The sequence below is a fragment of the Carassius gibelio genome, chromosome B20 (assembly GCF_023724105.1).
Source record: "Carassius gibelio isolate Cgi1373 ecotype wild population from Czech Republic chromosome B20, carGib1.2-hapl.c, whole genome shotgun sequence".
Classification (NCBI taxonomy): domain Eukaryota; kingdom Metazoa; phylum Chordata; class Actinopteri; order Cypriniformes; family Cyprinidae; genus Carassius; species Carassius gibelio.
Window position 1 is genome coordinate 25,085,891 of NC_068415.1, and position 22,155 is coordinate 25,108,045.

Genomic DNA, 22,155 nt, shown 5'->3' on the forward strand with positions numbered 1-22,155 from the left:
GGTGATCCATTGTCTGTCGCAAGACGCAATGTTGTATTTACAAAGACGCAATGTAATCTTTAAAAAGATGTATCTGTGAATGCTCTTTTAGGGAAAAAGCTATTTTAGCATGCTGTAACACAACAGGGGGTACTGCAGCCTGATGTGTGCACCCCACTCGACACAGTAAAACAAGCACTACTGAAACCCTGTACCGTCAACACCAAGTGCTCCAAAGAGTGCACTGAACTCTTTCATTTTTCTCTCAGTAGAGTAGTCAAATGTGATCGCTCAGCTCCGGAGCGAAAAGCTGGTATGTGTTGCGCCTGCCTTTTTATGCTCACACTGTGATAAATGTCAGCTGGAATCAATCAACGCATGCCAATGTCCATTGGCTATTTAGTTTAAGTCTAAGCGAGGGCCCAATTCATCGGTCACCGACATGGTATTAAGAGTGTCCGACCTTAAAGGGAACTGTTATTGTCTGGAAAAGAGCTGTGTGAAAATTACACAGAAGAAAGAAACAGCATATGGACTGTGAAGAATGTGATAATAAGTAAATGATTCCAGAATTATATTTTTTTGGTGAGCTATCCCATTAATATGAGTCTGATATACTAAACCTAGTTACTGGTACATGTAATTATTATTATGATTAATTAGTGTGCAACAAACATAAGAATTAACACAAAACAGGACGGCAATATCTGGAAAGGTTGTTTATTCTGAGAAACAGATACATTATACATAGATAAGTTCTCTTCAAAAATATCAGTGTCTGCGTGTTTTAAACAATAAATTAGTAATATAACTAGCAGTGCTGGTACAACACACATACTGCACTCAAACAGACAATAGATCCTGTCTGAATGTTAACAAAAACACTACAAACACATCTGAACAAGTTTCACTAACCTGTTAATTACCAAATTTTTCACCATACCCATGCTTTTATTTACCGTTACGGCTCGCTTTTGTATTTCAAATTCATGGTAAAATATAATTCTGAAGTTTTCCTTATTTTAAAGGTCCCTTTAAACCATTCTGTTGGCTATAATTAACGTTGTACCAACATACTGTATCTACTAGCTCTCAGAGTTACTTATAGTCACCTGAATGTCTGTCTGTTGTACTTATTGTCAAAAAAAAATGTTCTAAAGGGGCAATCAAACTAAATTGTTACCCATTTAGTGAGCTGCAAATGTGGCTTGACCCCAAAAAAATTCTAACAAAAGCTTTCTCAATGGTTTACAGTAGTATCAGATGTACTTAAAAACATAATAAGGGTGCTTTCACACCTACCTCATTTAGTTTGGTTGAATCGTACCAGAGTTCGTTTCCCCCTTTGGTGCGGTACGTTTAGGCAGGTGACAAAGCAGCAATCTCACTTGGGTGCGCACCAAAAGCGGACCAAACAAGAGTACCGAGACCTGCTTGAAGAGGTGGGCTCGGTACGCTTTCACACGAACTCTGGAGCGGTTCGTTTGTGGTGAGAACATGATCCGACCTCGAAAAAGTAACAAAGTACTGATCATTTTTGGACTAAAACAGCTGCCGTAGTCAGATGCGCTGTGCATTATGGGATGAGGAAGTGTTTGTTGACACTTTGCACTTTAGCATGGTAGCTCGTGGACAAACTTGGAGTAGTGAGGAGGTGCGGAGCCTCATAGAAATTTGGTCCGATGACCAAGAGCATGTCAGAGTTGAGAAGAATTAATGCATGCCTCCGCTTGAAGTTACGATCGATTCCCACTCCCCGTTTGCAGTGCATTAGAATGTTGTTTTCAAGCTGCATTATAGAAATTTATTGTTTGCATATAGTGGTGTATACAAACAATGTAATAGATTATGGCCAGGGACAAATCCAGCTTGCACAGTCATCTCTCCATAGTTGTGTTGTCTCCGTGTTGTTTGCTGGCTTTTCCTCTTATGCTGGAATTTTCCCGCACGCAAATTCTGACCAATCGAAAAGCAGTTTAGGAAATATTTCATTGCCAATGAGTTATGTGGATATTGTCATGTGACTGCATTTTGGTTTGTTTCAACTGATTCGGATCAAAGCAATAAAGTGTGGTGTGAAAAGGAACCAAAAGCGCATGAAAAATAATACAATGTATAATTGTTTGCCCTTGGTTCGGACCAAATGAACTGAACTAGAGATGTGAAAGCACCCTAAAAGTTTACTCCAAGAAATGCCCCATTTTCAAAATGGCGGCCGTCAGGTCCTTAAAATTACCATTACTCCTTTGTATTCTTCCTAGACCAGGAATACTGGTGGCCGATACATGTTTTGGGCATGTAATATTCTAATTAGCATATGTGCATGACAGATAATCGATTGCAAGTACAATTATATATTGAAGCAATTTTCAATTTTCCCTTTTGGGGGGGTTGGGGGGTTGAAATGCTATTTCATGCATACTGAGTTTTTTACACTGTTAAAGAGTTGGATTCCCATGCTAAACATGGACAAAGTTTCAAAAATTAAGTTGTACGTTCCGGTTTGTCACAAGTTTCGGAAAGTTTTTTTCGAGTATGGCTCTGTGTGACGTTAGATGGAGCGGAATTTCCTTATATGGGTCCCAAAGGCACTTCTGCCGGAAGAGCGCGTGCTCCTGTATAGCTGAGGACTGAGAGGCTGAGCACAGACAATCACTGATCAGAGCGAGAGCGTCGTGAAATGTCACAAGAGAAGAGTGTTTTTTTTGCCAGGGCAAGACAACACTGCACAGATAAAGTGTTTATACCCAAATAAACCAGCATTAAGGGACCAGTGGATGGAGTTTATTTTTACAGAGCATCAACGGAGTTGTGCAAGTGTTTTTGTTTGTTCCCTGCATTTCGAAGATGCTTGTTTTACAAACAAGGCCCAGTTTTACGCTGGATTTGCACATCGTTTATTTCTTAAGGATAATGCAGTCCCAACGAAAAAGAGTCACGATCGTGTGTTGGAACCGCATGTGGTGAGTAAAACTGCTTCAAATATCTCTGTTATTAACTTAGCTATCGGCACGTAAGCACATCAAGTAAACAACATGCGATGTTGTCATCAAACTGCACTTTCCACATGTACAGCTTAAAAAAAAAAAAAGACGACATATAGTGGAACTTAGTCATTTTCCAAAACCGCTAAGCAAATATATACAGTTTCAGTACATACCACATAGAGACGTTGTCGCTGATGCTGCTCTTGTTAAATTTCAGCCTCTGGATCTGATTCTGGATCAGAAATAAACGGCTGAATCTGACTGTTAGCCATGGTTTGTTTTGGATGTTTTTTTCCTCACGGTAATGTCACAGCTTCCAAACGCTCTCAACGCAAAAGCCTACTCGCGCTCGTGATTCTTTAGCTCCGCCCACACGTCACGCCTCCAGCGGCTCGTGTTTTTCCGGGAAAAATCAGTACAGACTATCTTTCTCTAATGAATATAATAAAACTAAAGACTTTTTGGAGTTATGAGGGATGCAGTGCTACTCTATAGGTACTCAAGATTAACAGGATATTGAGTGAAAACGAGCATTTCACCCCCCCTTTAAATAATTGCATATTTGCATATCATTTTGCCTAATGTTGGTGGTTTCTGTGTTTCAAAATTCCGATAAAGAATAAGTTCATTAGAACTGTGTGGTACTGTAAAATTAGTCAAAACAATTATATATATATATATATATATGCGTTTATATTTTGTAAAATATTTGTTTGCCTTTTTTATAAATATTTCTAATACTTTTCTCATTTATACATATATTTTTCTATTTTCTTCAGTTGTTGCATCTTATTCTGTTTTTTTATACTTTATTGGACTCTGACCTTCACTACAGATGCTGGTCATGTAATTAGAATATCATCAAAAAGTTGATTTATTTCACTAATTCCATTCAAAAAGTGAAACTTGTATATTACATTCATTCATTACACATAGACTGATATATTTCAAATGTTTACTTCTTTTAGTTTTGATGATTATAGCGGACAACTAAGGAAAATCCCAAATTCAGAAAATTTGAATTAATTACTTAAGACCAATACAAATAAAAGGATTTTTAGAAATCTTGGCAAACTGAAAAGTATGAACATGAAAAGTATGAGCATGTACAGCACTCAATACTTAGTTGGGGCTCCTTTTGCATGAATTACTGCAGCAATGCGGCGTGGCATGGAGTCGATCAGTCTGTGGCACTGCTCAGGTGTTATGAGAGCCCAGGTTACTCTGATAGTGTCCTTCAGCTCTTCTGCATTGTTGGCTCTGGCACATCACATCTTCCACATTAAAATATCCTATAGATTTCTATGGGGTTAAGGTCAGGTGAGATTGTTACCCAATTAAGAACAGGGATACCATGGTCCTTAAACCAGGTACCGGAAGCTTTGGCACTGTGTGCAGGTGCCAAGTCCTGTTGGAAAATGAAATCAGAATAGTTGGTCAGCAGCAGGAAGCATGAAGTGCTCAAAAACTTCCTGGTATTCTGCATTGACCTTGGACCTCAGAAAACACAGTGGACCAACACCAGCAGATGACATGGCACCCAAAACCATCACTGGCTGTGGAAACTTTACACTGGACCTCAAGCAAAGTGGATTGTGTGCCTCTCCTCTCTTCCTCCAGACTCTGGGACCCTGATTTCCAAAGGAAATGCTAAATTTACTTTCATCAGAGAACATAACTTTGGACCACTCAGCAGCCGTCCAGTCCTGTTTGAAGCAAATTGCTTCTGACGCTGTCTGTTGTTCGAGAGTGGCTTGACACAAGGAATGTGAAGCTGAAACCCATGTCTTGCATACGTCTGTGTGTAGTGGTTCTTGAAGCACAGACTCCAGCTGCAGTCCACTCTTTCTGAATCCCCCCCACATTTTAGAATGGGTTTTGTTTCACAATCCTCTCCAGGGTGCGGTTATCTCTATTGCTTGTACACTTTTTTTCTACCACATCTTTTCCTTTCCTTCGCCTCTCTATTAATGTGCTTGGATACAGAACTCTGTGAACAGCCAGCCTCTTTTGCAATGACCTTTTGTGTCTTGCCCTCCTTGTGCAAGGTGTCAATGGTCATCTTTTGGTCAACTGTCAAGTCAGCAGTCTTCTCCATGATTGTGTAGCCTACAGAACTAGACTGAGAGACCATTTAAAGTCTTTGCAGGTGTTTTGAGTTAATTAGCTGATTAGAGTGTGGAATCAGGTGTCTTCAATATTGAACCTTTTCACAATATTCTTATTTTCTGAGATACTGAACTTGGGATTTTCCTTAGTTGTCAGTTATAATTAGAGATGTTCCGATACCCTTTTTCTCTTCCCGATACCGATTCCGATACCTGGGCTCAGGGTATCGGCCGATACAGAGTACTGATCCGATACCTGGGTGTGTATCTCTATATACAGCTGTATATACTACTAGCCCTGTGTTAATTGCTAGAATTATTTTATGGTGTGCTTCAGACTTATCCCTTGATAAAACATGAACAAGTACATGGTGAACTACTGTATTTATTACAGTATTTTTATTATCTGACATGAATTTGACAGTAATATTATTTATTTTCTTAAGCGAAAAAGAACTTCAAATGCAGGCAAAAATCTAACACCCCAAACCAAAAAAAGGTATTTTAGTTTTACAATATAACTGTATAAAAAACTGCAACAAATAAGTCTAGGAATATAAAAAATTATATATTAATCAGATAATCTCTTTACAGCAAAACAAGTAAAAAACAAGGAACCGTCGAGGCATTATTATTATTAATAGAGACGTATTATTATTATTACGAATATACTCAAACTTACTACCGGTTCTACAGAGACGCTGGTATCTTCACATTTTTACATTTTCAGCACCGACTTGGTAGTGAAGTGCCAGTACTTGTGGCATCCCTAGTCGCCGTTTTACTGTCTGGTTGGTCCAGTCTGAAATACTGCTAAACAGCGGACATACTGCTAACCACTGATCTACAATATAGAAGCCGCTTCACTGTCTGTTGGCAGTTCAGAACGCGATGAGCGATCCAGTCATATATAGATCAGTGCTGCTAACTCGTTGTCATTTCTTCTTCGCTGCTCTAAACAGGAGTTGCTTGTGGCAACACAGCACAACTTCCTGTGTTTTCAATGCATTCTGAGCAGCGAAGAAGAACCGTGCAGCAGTTAGGCAAAGCTAGCGGCCATAACTAGGTAGTTTAAGAAAATGGTATCGGATCGGTATATGGGTTAATGTACTCGCCGATGCCGATGCCAGAATTTGTTGTGTTATCGGTGATATTTCCGATACTAGTATCGGAATCAGAACAAATCTAGTTATAATCATAAAAATTAAAAGAAATAAACATTTGAAATGTATCAGTCTGTGTGTAATGAATTGATATAATATACAAGTTTCAATTTTTAAATGGAATTAGTTAAATAAATCAACTTTTTGATTATATGACTAGCACCTGTATATTTCCCATTAGTCATCATACTCTTCCTCGAATAGAGGTTGATTATGATGATTCTCACTATTCCCAACTTGACATGGTCCACAAGCAGGCATGCATGGCAGTCCATATGCCCTGCAACTGCACCGTTGTGTTCGGCAGTTGTGCAATAACAGTGGATCATCTGAATAGCAGTTACATGAAATAGGTTAAATTGTTTACAACTCTGGTTCACCCCAAACACTGATAAAACCTTACAGTAATCTGACAAATCACGTATTTCATAAGTATGTAATCCTGTCAGTTCAATTTAGACATCTCCAATGGATTCATTATAGTCCCAGAAAACATTGGGCTAGACAACAAGATTACTTGGCTAGGTCAAATAAAGAAGCAGTTAGGATATTTTAAGTGCTCCCTGTCCATCTTGGACACCATCTTGAAAATCACACCTTTCTATTGGTCAAACTTTGGTAAACTTTTTGTATGTTATCAAGTACAACTAATACTACGAAAAACAGCTGACAACCCATTTGTTAGATTTTTTTTTAGAGTTAGGTGTTTTTTTTTTTTTTAATAAATTCAGCCGTATAATTCTGCAGCTCAGCTTTGTGAGCTCTGTAAGCTCAGCATAATTCTGAGCTTACAAGGGCCTTAAAATAAAAAAAACAGCAAGAACTGTATTCTGTATTGCAGGCAGATCGTGAACGTCAGAAGCCACTGGGTTGACATTTGAGGGGCCTGATTTATAAAATTTTGCACAGAAATCATCCTATATTTTATCTTATAATCATCTCTCAAATATGCGAACATGTGATTGATAGAATGAACGTACATACAAAAAACGCACGTACGCCTCTCTTTCAGATGTGAAATCTATGAATTGCAAATGATCTAGAACATTATCAACAGGATGGTTTCAGCTTTCTGCCTTGTAAACAACTCCTAATTAATGTCCTTAACACGTAAAAGATTGCAGTCATCATCCAAATTCTTTCATTTAGAATAGTTTACATTTCCAAAAACCTGCTGTAAAAACGAAAAAGTTGTATGTCTGCTCAGACTCTGAAGTGATACCAAGCACTTTTCCACATCAAAGACAGTTTTGACAAATATGAGTGTTGGTGTGGATTTAAGGGTGCGCACACTCTAAGATCAAATCTGAGCGTACACACGCTTTATATATAAGGCCCTAGCTCAGTTTTAAAATCTAGTCTCTGAGGTGCCTCTCTTCAAACTGCTGCTCATAAACTCATCATGCTCGAAGCTCAAGTTATTGTGAGACCTGGAGATCATAAGAAGTTTCTCCTTTTTAGTGTAGTCCTTCTTCACGGCCACCGGGGGAACTATTAGCCTGTCCATAGGGTCCTCCTTGTTCTCCAGTTTGGTGTATCCTTTACTATTACTTCGGTCCAATCTGGGCCAGCTCGGGTGTTTCCTCTGTTCAGGCTGGACAGTCAGCATTGTGGGCCCTCTCTCTAAATCCAGAGATTTAGAATGGGCTGAAAACATGTGGAGGGAGTTATTGGAGCCAAAGTCTTTACGTGCCGCTCCCGGGGACAGGAACCTACCACTGGTGGATCTAGGAGACAATGAAGAATGGGATGATGCAGGACTCGGGGTTTCAGTGGCTGAGTTGCTCCGGAGCAAGTGGCCACCCGGAGGCTTGAAAGCTTTGGCAATGTCGGGAACAGGGACTGTTAAAGATTCCATTGATGGAGGTCTGGAGTGGACCCTGTTCGGCTCTAAGTCTTCCGTGATGCTATCAATGTCAGGCTCATCGATGACACAGTTGTTGAGTTTGATGACGGGCAGTGTGAAGGCGCTGATGGAAGAGGAAACGATGGAGCGTGTTTGGCATTTCTTTAGTGCGCCACGTTTGTCTTCCCACCGACGAATACCCTCACCCTGGAAACCAAAGATACATTCAGAGCGGTCTCTGTAGGTAGGCGACAACAGGCCTAATCCGCCTCTGGCCTCACTCATTAGACCCTCATCATCCTCAGCTGAGCTGGTCCTGTGGGAGAATCGGACATCCCCATCGAGACCAGAGAAGGACATTAGTGTGTTTGCTGTGAGCCGTGAGGCAAACTGACTGTCCAGACCGAAGGAACGGATCTCTGTGTCCGCATAGGGACCCATGTAGGCCCCGTTTGTACACTTCTGCTCCTTAATCCGCAGGCTGTGAATGTCTATGACAGTCGAGTACATGTCCCTCATGTGGATGATCTTTGTCTCACGATCCCTGTTCTCGTGTAAGATGGCATTAGCACAAATAAAGATAAAAATCCCAATTCCCATTGTGAAAGGACCCAACATTTTCATCTTCTCTGAATGCAGGTGTTGCTCTAAGAATTGCGCAATGGAGCCCACTTGCTCTCGGACAAACTGTGTATTGTTCACAGACAACTTGCTTTCTGGTGCCTTCTGGTGGTCCTTATGAGGCCAGTATCCTAGAACAGCCATTGCAATACCTGCCAGGAGGATCAGCACTCCCAAAACCAGGAAGAATCCTGAGGCTGAATACAGTCTGACCTTTCCTCTCACCACCACCACATCAGCTCTGGGTTTACGCTTAGTGCATTTCTTCTCAGGTGCAGAGGTGGGGCTCTGGGTTGGCAGATGATACTGAGAGCGGGTGGAGTCTTGTCTTTTCAATGCAGCGAGCCCCGTGATCACCCCACCTGTTGCAATCATTGCTACGGCAATACAAGCCTGCAAATAAAGGAATAAACAAATGTTAAAGTAAGCTGGAGGCTTCAGTCTTGACTCAAGCATCTAATCTTTGATCTCAAGGTAAAGCTCTGGATGTTGTTCACTGATAACTGGTCTAAAGGTTTTCAAATGTTTTCCGATCACAGCATTATGTTGTTACCTTTGTCTTGGTTTGTACACAGAGCAAGCAAATAAAGTCACGATAGTTACATAATTGTGAACATGGACCATAAAACCATATGAAAGATGAATAAAGAAGCTTTCTATTGATGTGTGATTTGTTAGGATAGGACAATAATTGGCTGAGATACAACTATTTGAAAATCTGGAAGCTGAGGGTGTAAAAAATGTAAATATTGAGAAAATCGCCTTTAAAGCTGTCCAAACTAATTTCTTAGCAATGCATATTACTAATAAAAAATTTAGTTTAAGTTTACAGTAGAACATTTACAAAATATCTTCATGAAACATGATTTTTACTTAATTTCCTCATAATTTTTAGCATAAAAGAAACATTTATAATTTTAACCCATACAAGTCAAGTCAAGCCACCTTTATTTATATAGTGCTTTAAACAAAATACATTGCGTAAAAGCAACTGAACAACATTCATTAGGAAAACAGTGTGTCAATAATGCAAAAACAAAAAAATACAATACAAAAAAAAAATACAATGTATTGTTGGATACTGCTACAAATATATCTATGCTATTTGCGACTGGTTTTGTGGCCCAGTGTCACAATTATGAACTACATGAGAGAAAAAAAGAAAGAAAAAAAATAGAAGAAGAAATTTAAGACAACTCTGGAGTCTGGAGACAACATGGAGATTTGTTAAAGAATATCTCACCATGTCTCGATCCCTCTACCACTGTAAATGGAGATTTCTAACAAAAAGCAGCAGGCAGTAGGAATGTGCTGTCTATCAGCAAACAACCAAAAATCTTGTCAAACATCAGATTTACCACTGATTGGATTCAAAGCATTATGACCTATATCTCAAGGCGAGCTGTTTTCATGCACAGACATTTTGCTTGAAGTGCACTAACCAACTGCATCTGTCGATTTTACATTTTTTATCAGGTTGTTAAATAATAATTTATATTCAATCTGACAAAGTATATATAGATCAGGAAGCAGACAGACTTGCTAAACCGACCAACTGCTAGCTGCCTCACGTCATAGAGGTCAATTAATTCTCAGCACATAGAGACTCTTTCACCTAGATATCACACTATAGAGACTGTCTCTGTTCCCCGAACTAGAAAATACAAAGAATGTCCAAAACAAGTTAAACAGTAACAATTTAGTTGAGATTCAACAAAAAAAAAAAAAAAAACAGATGCAATATGGATAAACAAATGATAAAGCTTGGCTTATTGAATATCAGATCCCTTTCTACGAAAACACTTTTTATAAATAATATGATCACTGATCATAATCTAGATGTGCTCTGTTTGACAGAAACCTGGCTAAAACCTGATGATTACATTATTTTAAATGCGTCCACCCCCCAAGATTACTGTTATAAATATGAGCGGCGTCTAAAAGGCAAAGGGGGAGGTGTTGCTTCAATTTATAACAATGTTTTCAGGATTTCTCAGAGGGCAGGCTTCAAGTATAACTCGTTTGAAGTAATGGTGCTTTATATAACATTATCCAGAGAAACAAATGTTAATGATAAATCCCCTGTTATGTTTGTACTGGCTACTGTATACAGGCCACCATACAGACTTTATTAAAGAGTTTGCTGATTTTACATCCGAGTTAGTTCTGGCTGCAGATAAAGTTTTAATACACTGCATTGGCTCCCTATCAAACATCATATAGATTTTAAAATATTGCTTATTACTTATAAAGCCCTGAATGGTTTAGCACCTCAGTATTTGAATGAGCTCCTTTTACATTATAATCCTCTACGTCCGCTACGTTCTCAAAACGCAATTTGATAATACCTAGAATATCAAAATCAACTGCGGGCGGCAGATCCTTTTCCTATTTGGCGCCTAAACTCTGGAATAACCTACCTAACATTGTTCGGGAGGCAGACACACTCTTGCAGTTTAAATCTAGATTAAAGACCCATCTCTTTAACCTGGCATACACATAACATACTAATATGCTTTTAATATCCAAATCCGTTAAAGGATTTTTAGGCTGCATTAATTAGGTAAACCGGAACCGGGAACACTTCCCATAACACCCGATGTACTTTCTACATCATTGGAAGAATGGCATCTACGCTAATATTTGTCTGTTTCACTCTTATTCCGAAGTCACCATAGCCACCAGATCCAGTCTGTATCCAGATCAGAGGAACACTACAGTCACCCGGATCCAGTACGTATCCAGACCAGATGGTGGATCAGCACCTAGAAAGGACCTCTACATCCCTGAAAGACAGCGGAGACCAGGACAACTAGAGCCCCAGATACAGATCCCCTGTAAAGACCTTGTCTCAGAGGAGCACCAGGACAAGACCACAGGAAACAGATGATTCTTCTGCACAATCTGACTTTGCTGCAGCCTGGAATTGAACTACTGGTTTCGTCTGGTCAGAGGAGAACTGACCCCAACTGAGCCTGGTTTCTTCCAAGGTTTTTTTCTCCATTCTGCCACCGATGGAGTTTCGGTTCCTTGCTGCTGTCGCCTCTGGCTTGCTTAGTTGGGGTCACTTCATCTACAGCGATATCGTTGACTTGATTGCAAATAAAAACAGACACTATTTCAACTGAACAGAGATGACATCACTGAATTCAATGATGAACTGCCTTTAACTGTCATTTTGCATTATTGAGACACTGTTTTCCTAATGAATGTTGTTCAGTTGCTTTGACGCAATGTATTTTGTTTAAAGCGCTATATAAATAAAGGTGACTTGACAAAGCGAGTGATGATCAAAATTATGACTAAATGTTGACAAACAGGAACTAATCAGATCCCAGGTGAAACTAGCACCCCCATGCATTCAGATAGTAGTAAGAGGTATTGATGTTTTTCTCTTTTGATGTTGAGTCATTGGGTAAACTCATCAAATATTGGTGGCAGGGGGCAGATAGATTGAGGGGAGATGGGTGTTAATAAAAGCCAGAAGAGTCTTCCAACCTCTTCTAATAAATTAATAAAAAAAATACATAAAATTGTCAGTCCACTATAAAAATCATTAGGGAGGAGACAAGAGAAAGACTGGAGAAAGATTTAATCTACTAAGCAAACATCCATCTATATTAGTGTCATGTCTAGTTAAATTTTAATCTAATCACTTAACAGGTGGTGCTTAAAACCCTGTTATTAGCCTGCCTTAGTGTGATGTTGTATTTATAATCCAAGAGAATGAAGCATGTGATGTCAACGATGACTTTTGATGTACGTACGACACAAGGCGAGTAGTGCAATCCACTGCACATACACAAACTTATTTTCTACTAAAGGAAACCAAGCCATGAATCTACAAAATGTTAATAGAGTTGAAAGCTTCAGGATAGAAGAGGTGTTTAGAGGAGATTATATAAACAAACATGAGAACAAAAGCACACATTATGAGATCATAGCCAACAGTCATCTGTTGTATGCTACAGTCTGGAAATGGGCACTTTGCTCTAAAGAATGCTTTAACTCTCTGCGAGCCATTACTAATTGCCTGTGTGTTTATCAGCAGCTTCAAACATCTTATCTTCAAACATGTGTTCAACAGACTGCACAATACATTCATCGCTCGTTATCCCAGATGTTTTATTTTAGACATGGGTTTTCAGAGATACAAAGGAACTACAATACAATAAAGCACTTCGAGGAGCATTTCACGAGGTGCTAATAAAAGGCAATGTTTAATTGTAACTCAATTTTTGTAGAGGATGTCACACATAGCAACTATTTTTGCAGAAAATCTGCTCTCGTCTTCCAAAGGTCTGTCACACACAATGGAGGAGGATATGACACACTAAACAATTCTCACATTTCTCTCATTCCCTGCCCCAGATTTACTGAATTACAATGCTATATTATGTTTTGAAAACGTCTTCCTCTAGTATTCAGGTCTTCCAAGACAGTGGATAGAAGGGTTTTTAAAAAGAAAAAATGTATGTTGAGAAGGTGAGTTAAAATCCAAATGATCTCGATTTTTATTTATTTATGTGGTTGTTTAGCTTATTTTAATGCCTGTTTTGCCTTATTTGAAATATTTTTATTCAACTTGAGGTCATGATTGCAGTAGATCAAAACATATTTATATTTTTTCCATATTTTTAAATGAACCCTCTACAAGGGGTACAGCGAATAAATATAATTCAAACAAAACTGCTGCAAACAAAAAACCTGGCTGTTGTTAACAAGGGTGCCTTTCTAGTTTTACAAAAATGCACAATGATAATGTGAGAAGATTCATTTTATCATTTTAACACAATTGTTTGTTTTAGACAAATAAACTTTTGCCTTAAATATTTTAATGTTGGTAAATATTTCAGTTAATTGTTTTAGTTGGTTTTACTCTATTTTCTTCATTTTTGTTGATAAAATAATAATTTAGTTGACATGAAGATGCAAAAACATATGAAAACTGTCCTTCTATCTGTCTATCAGATCCATCTCATTTGTAAAGGATGCATTAGGTTAAGTTAATTAATCCCCTAACAAAGCACAATACCAGTGATCATTGTTCAGCAGTATGTTTAATCAAACAGTTTAATGTGCATATTTGTATCGTTTTTATAAAAATAAATAAAGGAATAAAAACTTTGTTGTTCAGCACCAGCACCAAGGTGTCTTGTTTTGTTTTTTGGCTCCACAGTACACAGGAAAAATATGTGTCACTTGCAGTTTGATAACAACTATAGTAGCTGAACATAATGAGAAATGAAAATGATAACAGAAAACAAAGCTGGAATAACAACAGTGGATGTGCAATTTGTACAATGAGCTCAAAAGAGTATAAGATCTCTGTATGGTCCTCAAAAGCAGTCCTCATAGCTGTGCATGTCAAACACAACTGTACAAACTCATGTAAAAAAAAAAAAAAATTCTGGGAATGCAGTTGTGTAAACAGTTCTGGCGTCAATACAGAAATACTTTGATGCAGACTTTGCTCTGGTATGTAAGAATGAGCACAGCAATATTAGCCAATCATAGCAGTGGGTGTTTACATTGAAGTTTCACAGTGTACACACACCTTCCAACGAAGCCTTCAGTGTGTCTCCATGAACGGGGTTCAAGATTCTTGCTTTGAAAGGCTAGAATGCTCAACTCTGTGCAAAACATAAAACCAGGCAGAAACATGAACCATTCCTTGGGGCTGTTAACATTCGGCACTGAGAGCTGAGCCCTAATGTTTTTATGACTGCCACAGTGATGGCCCTGAGCTTTCTGTAGCTGTCTTCCACAGCAATCCGTACAAGCCTCCAGTGCCTGCCATCATCAGTAACGCTGTCTAAATGATCACAACAGCTAAACAGAATCCCACCGGAAGCCTCAAACTGTGGATTAAGAAAGTAAACAGGGACAGTTTTCATTTCATGCTTAAAAACTGGTTAAATTATAGAAAAAACAGTTACTTATTTAGCAAAGAATCCTATGATCTTTTCTGTTTGTCATTGTTTCATTACAAAAACACGATATTTAATACGCACGCTAAATGTATAAATATATTTGAATATTTATAAGTGTATTTATTTTTCATTATGAGATAGAATTCATATATAAATTCTTAAGGGTAGATTCTTGTATGAATATATATGACTTCCCACGATCATCTGGTGTTCATGAGCACAGATCTGTGTGCGTGTGTGGGAGGCAGAAGTAATAAAGTCCTCTGTGGCCCAATCACATCGATCATTTGCTCTCCAATACTGGCCTTTTTTCTGATGGAGAGATACTGACCTTTAACAAACATGCTCAACATTTTATTTATTTATTTTTATCGCATCATTCATATAAACAGATAAATGAGTAGATAAAATACTTGTGAGAACCTGGCAGAAGTGGAGAAATACATTTGAAATCTGTGCGTAATGACAAAAACAGGTTTGATGAAGGCTAATCTAAAAACAAGACCACCCTTCACCACTTCACTAAATGTATATGTTTTACTGGTTTGCTATTCAGTGAATGATAAAGCTTAACATGAATGTTTTTTTGACCGATAACACACACCTGTCTGCTGAGAGGCTCCTCCTGATGTTATGTGTCCATTACGCACAAGTAGATCTCGCGCGCAGCATCATATTTCCGCCTCACAGTGAAGGACACTTTCGCCAGTACTTTGCTTTGAGAGCTGTTTTTCTGTAGTTTGATAATCGGGTCGGTGAGACTCTCTTTATTTGGATGTCTGGAGAGAAAACTTCCCTCTGAGCGCTCATCCTCTCCATCATCTCAGCAGCTGGATACGTGCTCCAGACAAACTTCACTATTTACGAGCAAAAGATGTGGTTTGGACGAGAATATCTCGAAAACGGAACAAGTTAGTTTCTCTTTCTTCCACTGTTCCCTTTATTTTCTTTCTGTCCACCGGTCGAGCGTTTTTCTAGTCTAAACATCCATAATAAACAGCACAAGGCGAGCGTGAATAATCCTACTAAATAGACGAGTTCGCGTCGACAAAAAGTAAAAGTCACTCATATTTGGTTGTATGGTTGTAGTAAATAAGAAATAGCATCGTTCTTTGTGAAGTATCTCCTCTCGAGACCGAGGCGCGAATCGTTAGTAACGCGCAGAGCGCGAGCGCTGGCTTTGTACTCCCACGTGACGCCACTCCAGATGACGCACACTGACAGCGAGAGAGAGAGAGAGAGAGAGAGAGCGAGAGCGCGAATTTTAATAAATAATTTGCGTGGGACGAAAAAAAGAAAAAAGAAAAGAAAAGAAACCTCCTTGCAAACACATTACGTATGTTACTTGAAACCAACGCTGACATGATCATTTCGTGGACGCAAATATTTCTGTAGGCTAACAACCACAGCTACTGTCATAAAAACATATTTTATTACAGGAGATAAACTTTGTTACTAATGCCACTTTCTATATTAGATAGCAATGTGAATTGACTGGCTGGAGTGAGATTTGGATGACAGGGTCTGGAACAAGGACACACTTGAATCCAACCATTCATATTTAATTTAATCTCAATACTGTAAACTATACTTCACTGTTTAGCATATGGGGATTTAAATATGGGGGGGTCCATTGATTTGCTATGGGAGGCCTTTATTCACCCCCACAACCAGAGCCATGTGAGGGATTTTTATTAAGGATGGGTGCACTTTATTGAACAAATTTTGGACTATTGAAAAAAAACAGCCATTCACTGCCATGATAAAGCTTGGAAGAGCCAGGACGTTTTTAAATAATAACTCTGATTGGATTCATTTGAAAGTCAAATACAGTAGGATGGCTTGAGAGTGAGTAAATCATGAGGTAACCCTTTTAACTCTTTATAATAAAATGGGGATTTTTTAAATAAATTTTTTAACATATAGTGGTCCTCACTTCTTATTAAGTTTTAGGAAGTTCAATAAATTTGACTTATTCTTTTTCCTTCTTTTACACCATGTTTTCATCTGTGTGTGGCAGCTGAAGAGTTAATGCACTGAAATGCTGTATCTAAAAGACTACAGATGTCGGCATCTCTCTGGTTTCCTGTGTTTAAGCTATGCATAACTGAGTTCACAAGGCTTTTTCTCTCTCACAAACATGAATATATAATCTCTCTTCTCGCTCTTTCTGTCTCTCACTCGCTAACAAGGGCTTTTATGACAACGTGCTATTTTTCTTCTTTTCTTGTGATCAGATATTTTGTAATTCATTAACAGTTTTAAAGATTCATTTTTTTTCGGATGATTTCCTCCCTGTCTGTTAAGTTGCGATGCATGGAACCTTGAGGTGAGAACACTCCCAGCAGCCATTTATGAGTGTAATGTTCATTATAGCACAACTTTTAGCTGAGCTTTTAAAAGTCAGTGTATATGAGTGGCGTTCGTTGTTGGTTTTTGGCATCTGAAGGAGCGTTTGGAGCCAGAAACAGTGACATCAGACTAAACAGATGAATTTTAACAAAACAGTCCTTAGAATTGACAGCAAGCAAAGTGAAAACCACACTACACGTCGGCTCCGACCCTTAACTGTTTTAATTTGAATTATGAATCAGTGTAATTGTGTCTGTGTGTCTTCCTGCTGTGGAGAAGTGCCTCTCACTTCTGGAGCTGCTCACCCCCACACACAGCTCTCAGAGGTCCTTGTTTATTTGATTGACACTGCGGTTAACAGGGATGCAATGAGCAATTAGGAAATAAAACATTGTTATACGCTAAGAGGGAGGCATGTCCAATAAACCTTCTGGTTGGAGCAGATCTGGCATTTTAATTCTGTTCAAATGACTTGATGTTTGTCCTTTTTTCTAACATCAGTACATGCATGCATGCACCCCAGAAGGAAACTGTGCATCTGGGATGAGTTTTCTTCCGTTTTCAACACAGGGACTATGTCTTTGCCCTCAAACAAGACTGAGGAAGAATAAACAGGTTTTTTAAAATAAGTAATTTTGGTATTCATGAAAGCATAGCTGGATTCTGCTCAAAATTGGAGTCATGAAGAAGATTGCATAGCCTGCGTAGTCTGTCTGATGAATATTTTATTCAAGCGGAGCGTAGGCAGATGGGCTTGTGTAGTGCGCTACAACATATTCCTTCTGTATTAATGTGTTTCTCAGTGTTGTCATCCCAGCAGATGTTTCAGGTGAATACATTACATCCGAACACACTCTCACAGTCTAATGGGCCGTTTATAACAAGGACGGTAACTATGAGGTTTTAATTGTCGTTCTATTTCTCTGTGGGGAAGTTCTAACCACAGCAATAATGATAACGACACAGAGGAACAATCCTAAGCTGATGAATCATTAAATCACTGAAAGTCAATCAGACTCCACCAGACATAAATGAGCTTGAGATGTGTTTTTAGGGGAATACATGATTAGTTTCTTAAACACTAAGCCTTAGACTCATAGTCAGAGAAGAGCCAGCTTAAAAAATAAAAAAAAAGTCTCTAAAAATGAAATTTCTGTTATCATTTATAAACCCTTAGTTTTTTCTGATCCTGTGTTGTTTTCTTTCATGAGACACATCAGAAGCACAAATGTCTGAGCTGCTCTTAGCATTCAACAAAAGTAGATGGTACTGCTTCAAAAGTACCATGACAAATCTTAAAATAGCTTTTTATACAAGAACTTTAATTTGTTTTTTGGGACTCTCAAATCTCACTCACATACTCACATGGCACATCAGCCAACCATTTTATTATAGATTTTGAATTTAAACATCAGAATTCACTGCATATATGAAAATGATTAATGCACAAAGTATTACACCTTGATGGGTGTGGATTTATAAAAAATAAAAAAAAAAGACAGAAAAAAACTTTGAAAGAATTTAACTCAAACTCAAGAACAAAAATGTGAAGTGAACAAGAACCTGTTTCTGCTTTTGCTAGTCAGTACATAAATATGTTACTTCAACAAGAATGCATAAGGCCAATCCAACACAAGCCGTCTGACACATCGAGCTGGTAAATAAAGCTAAATTAACCACCCCTGTGAAAAATTACCCACGTTTGGCTGGTGATGGCGATCATTTTCCCACCCAGCTCACAGCTAAACATGACATGCCAAGTTTCAATATGCAAACTTGGATGTGAGAATATTTTTTGAGAGCTATAATACAGAATTACATTTTCTGAGAGTAGCACAATTTTACACAAGAGTGATACCTTCGATATTTATGATACATCTATTGTGCTTTAATTTTAATCAATTTTGGAGCTTGGTTATACTATAAAATCATCCACTTTTGTTGCATGGAAACGAGAAGCTTAGACATTCTGCCTTACATCTATTTTTGTGCTCCACGGAAATGAAAAGGAAAGAAAGGAAAGTGCTCTATAAAGTCCATTGATAAAATATAAGTAATGAAGATTATTTAAATTTCTTGAGTGAACTGAAAATTTGCACTAAGTCTCTGAGTTTATAGAGTGCTTATCACAAGCACCTAACAACAACATCTTCATTTCCTCCACAAGCGTGTAATTGAGCCAGCATCACAGAGGAGGTGAATAGAGACATGAGTCTTAAGAGCAGTGGAGGATGAATCTAGCACGGCAGACAGCGTAGGTGTGATCACTATAGTCAAAGAGTGTCTAAAAATAGGCATGTTCTTCAGTTAATGAGTGCTTTTCTGCACATGCTGGGGGAAAAATGAAGAATCCCACCATTGCATTGACGCAGGATTTTGTTGTTTGCTCGATCATTTCATTATTCATGAAAAGACGATCATCTTAAGAGACAGCTGAGGAAAGCCTGATGCCGTCATGAATCCTAGATATGTGTTCACTGTGGAGGAATGCATGCATGCTTCTTACATTAGTTCATTACAGAGAACCACATGTGCCACAAACATACCATCTTTCAGTTTTTAGCCATTTTTGAGTATGATTATATAAGGTAAAAGCATTATAACGTGTTGACAGAGTTGAATACTGCTCCAACAGTTTTCTGTTACATAATGAGTGACCAGAATTCAGTCCACAGATGGATTACCCTTCACACACGAGGATTCATCTATCTCCTCAGCATGTACACAAGCAGTGTCTTTTGTTACGTGCCAACACAGGGTAGTTTGGAGGTGACAGACACATATACAATCTTTAAAAAAGGTGTCTGTGGGAGCGCATTGGTGTATAGCCACTGCAAAAACAACCCGAAGACTAGTTCACACTACCTCCACAAACACCAACAGAGTTAACACACACTCATCATTAAGCATTGGAAAACAGTGCTTGTTACAGTTTTTGGTAACACTTTCTATGAAGCCTATATTTATAATACATTATAAGGGTATTTTCACGGGGTGAAGAACCACATGACAAGGATTGCTCAATAAATGCCCCGGAGGGTGGATTTATTTATAAGAGGCAGGGTGAAAGAGAAAGATCCAGGTGAGTGCTCTCTTCCTTCCTCCCAGTGCAGTGGGTCTGTGTTGTGCTCCTGTGGGCATGATCGGTCACACACTGCTGTCTGTGGGAGAAATCAGAGGGAGAGTTAATGCTCAGTTTCATGGAGAAGTGTCTCTTTGGTGTTAGGGCTTGCGTGGCTTATGTCTGATGATGTGCAGCTGTGACCGATCCTGAGCCCGTGATGAGGACGGCCAGGTGTTCCTCCTTTGTTTCCAGGGAGACACGGGACGCTCGTCATAGTATTCTTAAGACATTATAATGAATGCATAATGTATTATAAAAAAAACGTATGATATGTTGTAACCACTTATGTGTGGTTATAGCCTTTAAGAGTATGATGATTTATAACACAATGAACACATTTCATCCACTATTACAATGGAGTATATTTCTCATAGTTATAATGCATTATAAATCTCATATCTTGCCATTTTTCTGATGCTACTTTAGTTACGCATTCAAAGACCACATATAAGTAGTAATAATAATAATAAAAATATTAATTCTCTCAAACAGCCATACGATCAGATATCAGATCAGATGAATGTGTAATATGACACATTCTTCTGCACAATCTGACTTTGCTGCAGTCTGGAATTGAACTACTGGTTTCGTCTGGTCAGAGGAGAACTGACCCCCAACTGAGCCTGGTTTCTCCCAAGGTTTTTTCTCCATTCTGTCACCGATGGAGTTTCGGTTCCTTGCCGCTGTCGCCTCTGGCTTGCTTAGTTGGGGTCACTTCATCTACAGCGATATCATTGACTTGATTGCAAATGATTGATTGAAATAAAACTATTTAAACGGAATTGAGCTGAATGATGACATCACTAAATTCAATGATGAACTGCCTCTATCATTTTGCATTATTGAGACACTGTTTTCATAATAAAAATTTTTCAGTGGCTTTGACGCAATCGGTTTTGTTTAAAGCCTATATAAATAAAGGTGACTTGACTTGACATTTGCTTTGAACTATTTTTATTGTAATATCAGTTTGATTATTTTGGTGGTACCCTTTAGACAGTTCTTGATAAGTAACTCTGTAACTACATATCAACTAGTGATCATTAGAGTATTAGTATGTCTGCTTCTGTAAATATATGCTAACACTTCATTTTGATGTTCAGCCAACAGATAAACTGACTATAAGTGTCTCTGAAAGTACGTCAGCTTATTCTACCGTACTAGATTCAACCATTCTTGAACATATTAATACTCCAATGAGAGTTATTTGGCATGTAGTTGCAAAGTTGGTTATAGTCGACTGATTAAGGGGACCATCAAAATAAAATGTAACCATATAAAAGATTTTTTTCAGTTGGAGGATTGGAGTATCTTTTACACATCACATCAATAAATTAACATTAGCCCCACAGGAAACACTCAAATAACACTCAACATCTAACCAATCACAAGCTGTAGTAAGATACTGTGCAGATCTTAAACAATGTCAAGATATGATACAGTCCATCATACTGAAAATAAAGTAGATTTAATACGGTGTTCATTGTATTTTATAAATAATCATACTCTTTAACTTATAACAACACATACATAAGTATTATGATGTATTATAATTGTTGTTATGATTATTCATGAGTTGATATAACATATTGTAATTTTTTTTTATGATGGGTTATGCATTCATTATAATGCCTTAAGAATACCCTCATAATGTATTATAAATATGGGCTTCATAGAAAGTATTTTTTAGGTAGTGTGAAGCAAATTTAACAAAATAAAGTTATCTGTTTTCACAATTAGACTTCAAATCTGAATGTCTTATGAATGTCTTATGTCTTGTGAGTCAACACATCAGAAACAGTGTAAAATTACCAAGGACTGGCAACCAAATAGTGTTTTACCAGTAAACTCATGTTGCTGTTTCCACAAGCATCACAACCACAAGCATTAAAAACAACCACAAAATTACTGCAGGCAGTAATCACAAGTTTTAGGCAGGGGCTTAGGTTTTGTCTGATTTGTCTTTCTCTCACTCTCTTGCACTTTTCTTTGCCGGCTGAGATATTTGGACTGCTGTGTGAACGGTTGAAACTGGTCTCAGG

At 38.2% G+C, this 22,155-nt stretch overlaps 1 protein-coding gene across 1 annotated transcript; it reads right to left on the reverse strand.

The window, feature by feature from the left end:
* Window positions 1-685: 685 nt before the first annotated feature.
* LOC127984364 (transmembrane protein 200A) lies at window positions 686-16,152 on the reverse strand. The gene is made up of 2 exons (XM_052587009.1): window positions 15,242-16,152; window positions 686-9,097 (listed from the first exon to the last, which is right to left on the reverse strand). The coding sequence occupies exon 2, from the start codon at window positions 9,077-9,079 to the stop codon at window positions 7,586-7,588; it is 1,494 nt and encodes a 497-aa protein (XP_052442969.1). The 5' UTR covers window positions 9,080-9,097; window positions 15,242-16,152; the 3' UTR covers window positions 686-7,585.
* Between the last annotated feature and the right edge of the window lie 6,003 nt (window positions 16,153-22,155).

Bases quoted from the DNA above. Each gene is read 5' to 3' on its own strand.
- LOC127984364 (XM_052587009.1), bottom strand. From the start codon at position 9,079: ATGATTGCAACAGGTGGGGTGATCACGGGGCTCGCTGCATTGAAAAGA.